Source organism: Pelobates fuscus, chromosome 4 (assembly GCF_036172605.1).
Source record: "Pelobates fuscus isolate aPelFus1 chromosome 4, aPelFus1.pri, whole genome shotgun sequence".
Classification (NCBI taxonomy): Eukaryota; Metazoa; Chordata; class Amphibia; order Anura; family Pelobatidae; genus Pelobates; species Pelobates fuscus.
Genome location: NC_086320.1, coordinates 62,904,168 through 62,909,050, shown reverse-complemented (window position 1 = coordinate 62,909,050; position 4,883 = coordinate 62,904,168). Strand labels below are relative to the sequence as shown.

At 41.4% G+C, this 4,883-nt stretch overlaps 1 protein-coding gene across 1 annotated transcript; it reads right to left on the bottom strand.

The window, feature by feature from the left end:
* Positions 1–3,725: 3,725 nt before the first annotated feature.
* LOC134607770 (GSK-3-binding protein-like) lies at positions 3,726–4,349 on the bottom strand. The gene has a single exon (XM_063450319.1). The coding sequence runs from the start codon at positions 4,287–4,289 to the stop codon at positions 3,816–3,818; it is 474 nt and encodes a 157-aa protein (XP_063306389.1). The 5' UTR covers positions 4,290–4,349; the 3' UTR covers positions 3,726–3,815.
* Between the last annotated feature and the right edge of the window lie 534 nt (positions 4,350–4,883).

Here is a 4,883-nt window from a genome sequence, read left to right as displayed (position 1 = left end):
TGCCATGTTCCTGCTGTTTTAATACTGCAAGTGAAACCATCTCTAAAGGGAGATCTCATGTATTGGAATAGAAGATGCCTATCCAACACACCTTAAATGATGGCGGAAACATGGCAAAAGAGAAGTTTGAAGAAACACTATAGGGTCAGGAACACAAACCTTTAGTCTAGCCCCCTTAAATATAATAAAATCTTATCTTTATTCCAGTCTGCTGCTGTTGGCTCTGCCTGCTTGACTTACATCATCAGATGTGTTAAACAAAAGCCAATCACCATGCTTCCCCATAGGAAAGCATTGGATTGGTTGAGACTCAAGGAAGTAGATCAGGGGCAGAGCCCGCACAAGCCAAGCATCTCCTTAGAGAGAGGTGCATTGAATCAATGCACCTCTATATTAAGAAAATTAAGGGTCTCTATTCCGAGGGTGGAGATACGGAATGGCAGTGCTGCCCCTGGAAGTACCTCTTGTCAGCCTGTTCATGAGACTAAAGTAATCCATAGTTTGTTTTATACATACATATTTTCAAACTATATTAGACATTGGTGGCCATTAACTTTGGCCCCTGATGTCAAATGGAAGATTGATGGATACTTTGCTCTCCCAAACATGGATTATAAACATGGGACATGCCATTACAGGTTAATGGTACTACAGGAACATCTCAGTCTAGTTAAGATTTGAGTAGCTGGCATAATGGGTAAATACATGTTCCTTAATGTCATAGCAATAAAAATCTCACCTGTTAGGCAGGGCATGACAGAAATAGAAATTGTGTAATAATTTCAGCAAGCAACAGTCTATGGTGTGTTACCTCTAGTTTCTTCACAAAATTAAATTTCATAAATAAAATCACAAGGCCAGAATTGTATGAAATCACATTTATTTATACACTCTTAAATCCTGAAAATACAGGAACACAATTATTAGCACTTCGTTACGAAGGGTACACTTTCCAATGACCGTTTGATCATAATTTGACCATTAGTTTTGGTAGCTTAAATGGCGATACCTCACCACCGTATATAGCTGCAATATTTATATATATTAAAAAAAAAAAAAAAAAAGAAAAAAAAATCGTTTCAGTTGTGCAGCGAGGTTGAAAATGGTTGTCTGTATCTAACCAACACACTGCAGCACAGCTTTGTATAAATCATGATGCCTTGAAACAAGACCCAGCAGCATGATAAGCAGAGAGGAGATGGGGGAAAGCCACCATGTAAAATAAATGTATCCCTTCTTTAAGGACTGACTTCCACATTGAAAAATGTTCGTTTAGCTGTATTTACATAGGCAAAACACTACATGCAAAACTAAAATTTAATATCGAAAGAATTTTTGGCAGGTGTATCAGGCCGAAAAACACAAGGTTATGCCTGCCAATAATTTCCAGTAGGAAGGCAGTTAGTTATCTTTTCAATTTGTCTGAACAGCATACATTTAGGTGTTGGATGATTTTGTATCCAATTCAAGAATATTATATTACATAAAATGTAATTATCTGAAAATGTGCTCTTGAACATAATTTCAAGAGCTTCTTTTTTTTTTTACATACCAACTTTTTATTTCCTGCAAAGTATGGTTACGCTGCAGCACATCAATGCTTTTGCAGTACCGCAGTGGTATTTTGACATGCATACCAGAGATTAAAATAGGCAGCTGCATATACCACGTTTTGACAAAAGTATACTTTCAGACAAAGCTGCTTAAAATTCCCTGTCATCACCTCCAGTTCTAAAAGAGCTGAAATTGCAGTTATGTGCAATGGAAAAAAATATTTAAAGCACCCATTTTATCATTCGCATTAGCTAGGTTTCTATCTAAATACATACTCCACTCACGTTTTGCAATGCTACAGACAACCAAGACTCAAACTGTTCGTTATGAGAAAAAAAAAAAAAATTGTATAGTAACAGGCTAATCTTCTACATCACATACCAGAAGGTAAGGCAAGATCGTACACCAAGATTTAAAAAAACAAACAAAAAAAAAACCTATATAAGCTGCCAGAGAAGTTTGCACCAGATACATTACTCACAGCACATCTTGGGAGGTTAAAATTAACACGTTCCAAAAATACATTTCATTTGTTGCACAGATTTTATACCAAGGATGTGATTTTTTTTTTTTTTTTCACATTTGTGTAGTTATCCAGCCCCAAGCAAGTATCTGCAGCCCCTGAGGATAGGATTTAGTCCCATTAGCTTATGTCAGCTTTGCATCAAGAGTTTAATACATAAGCGAGCATTAAAGTTTAGAATAGCAAACATATCAATTTCACTTCCAGGGATTTCCAAAAAGGGACTCAAATGAGTGCCAAATTAACAAGACAGATCTTAGTGTTTAGATACCTAGAAACAAATTTCAGATCTGCCTTAAAGAAAAAATATTTTTTTAAAAATTAACCTTTGCTGTGCAAAATATCTTGCAGAAATGACCTTGAGGAAATACAGCCAGTGAACTCTGTCAGGAAAAAACAAACAAAACAAAAACAAACAAAAAAAACCACATACACACAATACAACAAAAACAAGCCAGCCAGTCTCTGGGCTCTAAACCAGACAGTACAATTGCTTACTACCAAATAAGGACAAGGGCCATGTGCTCATTAATATGTGCCTACCCAGGATTCTCTGCAGTCATTCAATAGAATTCAAAAATGGCAGACAACCCTGAGAGTCATATGAATGAAACGTATTTACCGGTATATAGAGAAAAAAAAAAAATTAGACTCCAAAATAAAACTGCAATATTTGCAAAAAAAAAGTTGCTTGTCCAAAAAATGTAACCACCAGCAACCATTTGATAACCTGCAAAATATAAAAACCCACCACAAAAAAAAAAAAAAAGGTTTGAGCTATGAAACTTTCAAGTATCTTGGAACACAAAAAAAAAGGGAAGAAACACCAACACACATATAAAAGACAGTCATTAAAAAAAAAAAAAAAAAAAAAAAAAAAAAAAAGACAAACATTCCACCAGATCATTGAAAACAAAAACTGTTACAAAACTTCCAATTTTCAATAACTGGTTACAGATAATTTGATCATTTGTCCCTGAGAATTCACAGTTTGTGTGTGTGTGTTTCGCTGGCATTTCCAATCGTGTCCTCTTATTTGTAGGGGGGGGGGGAAGGAAAGTCAACTAAGTTGGTTTTGAGATCTTGAGAAAAAAAAAAAAAAATTTAACTTTGCTGGTGAGTAGGCCCAACATACACCCTCTTGGCAGAGTGCTATCCTGAAATATTGTAGGTATTGTTCATCTCCAAACCAGCCCATCAAAGTTATTTTGGGTCAATGTTGGGTGGTCATTTCGCTCCATCGCAATCTATTTCTTTAATACAACAATTATAACATTTACCAAGAAAAAAAAAAAAAAAAAAAAAAAAGTTGTCAAGAAGACACATTCCCTAAATTTTTAACATTAGGGATGGCATAACCAGATGTGGCATTTGAGAAAAAAAAACCAAAAAAAAAAAAAACCACACACCCTGGTGAGATTGGTGGTCTCATGATATAATATATACCATGGTGACAGCATGACCACCATGCAATATCTCCCACTGCAGCCTGTCCCCTAGGCTTTTGTCCCAGTTCATTATTTGTGTTTCTCAGCTGCAGTAAGGGCAGCAGCACAGGATGTGAACTCCTCTGGGATTCTCAGATATTTTTTTTCTTTTTTTATATCCAGTTTTATTGCTGAATAAAAAATGAACCCCCTCCCCCTGTGATTTGCTGGGGTGTCTCCAGGCCTTCTCCTCAGCCCCTGGACCCCCTGTGTGGTCTCCAATGTGAGCATTAGTTGGTCCTGGGTGTCAGTCACTGCACGGGGGTCTCGGTGGGCTCAGGACCCTCTCCGGCCAGCTGCAGCCTCCTCACTGCCTCCTTGATGAGGTTCCCATTGAGCAGCAGTTCCTGCAGCAGCTGATGGGGATCCTCCTCCTCTTCCTCCCCCTGAGCTCCCTGCTGCCCATGCTTCCTACAGCCGCCCCGCAGCCAGCCCCGGCCGCACAGTTGCTTGTGGCCCACGCAGTCCTGCGGCCTGAGGCTCTGGTGGGAGCACTTGGCGGCCCCCCGGGGGGTGCACAGGGAGTACGGCGTGGCCCGGCCCCGCACGCAGGAGCAGGGGGCTGTCCGAGGAAGGGCCGGGGGTCTGAGGCACGAGGAAGCCGGGGCTCGCTGGGCGTTGAGCTGCAGGGCTTCCCCTATCCGGGCGACCAAGGTGTCCACCTCCTTGGAGCCCACGGTGACCGACTGCTCCAGCAGAAGGAAGCTCTCCTTGCGGCACGGCATGACAGCGAGTCCGTGAGGCGAGGCTGCTCGCTGCCAGGAGAACTCACCACCCGGCTCAGCTGCTACTGGCCCGGCTGGGTTTGTAAACAATGGGTGACGTATCTCTTTAGATGGACCGTACCACTCTCACGCTGCGGGGGGTGAGTGTAGGGCACGAGGGCATCGTCTTCACCACATACGTCGCTTGTATTCCATCTTGGGTGACATAAATCACATTGATAGTACACAAGACTGCCGGAGAGGCTGTAAAATGTTAACAGTGGGCATTAAAAGAGAAAAATAAACGGAATGAACCATTTCTAGCACCCCCCTTTTTGTCTTTCGCAGGATGCGGCTCCGCCCATTTTCTTTTTTTGAAAACCCATCGTACGTTAGTGACGTCAGCCTTGTTTTGGTATGTGCCTGTCAGTGTGTGTGTGTATGTATATATGTGAGACCTGGTAGAAGAAGGGGCGGTCTGTCATGACAGGGTGGGCGGGGTCCTGCTTTTTGGGGAAGGGGGCGGGGCTAGAGCTCTATTCAGACACAAAAGCGGCAGTCACAACACGTGGGGGAGGGGAGAGAGCGTGGTGTGACTGTGTGTATGTGACCCTG

What these genes read in the sequence shown, in the direction of transcription:
- LOC134607770 (XM_063450319.1), bottom strand. Translation starts at nt 4,289, where the DNA reads ATGCCGTGCCGCAAGGAGAGCTTCCTTCTGCTGGAGCAGTCGGTCACC.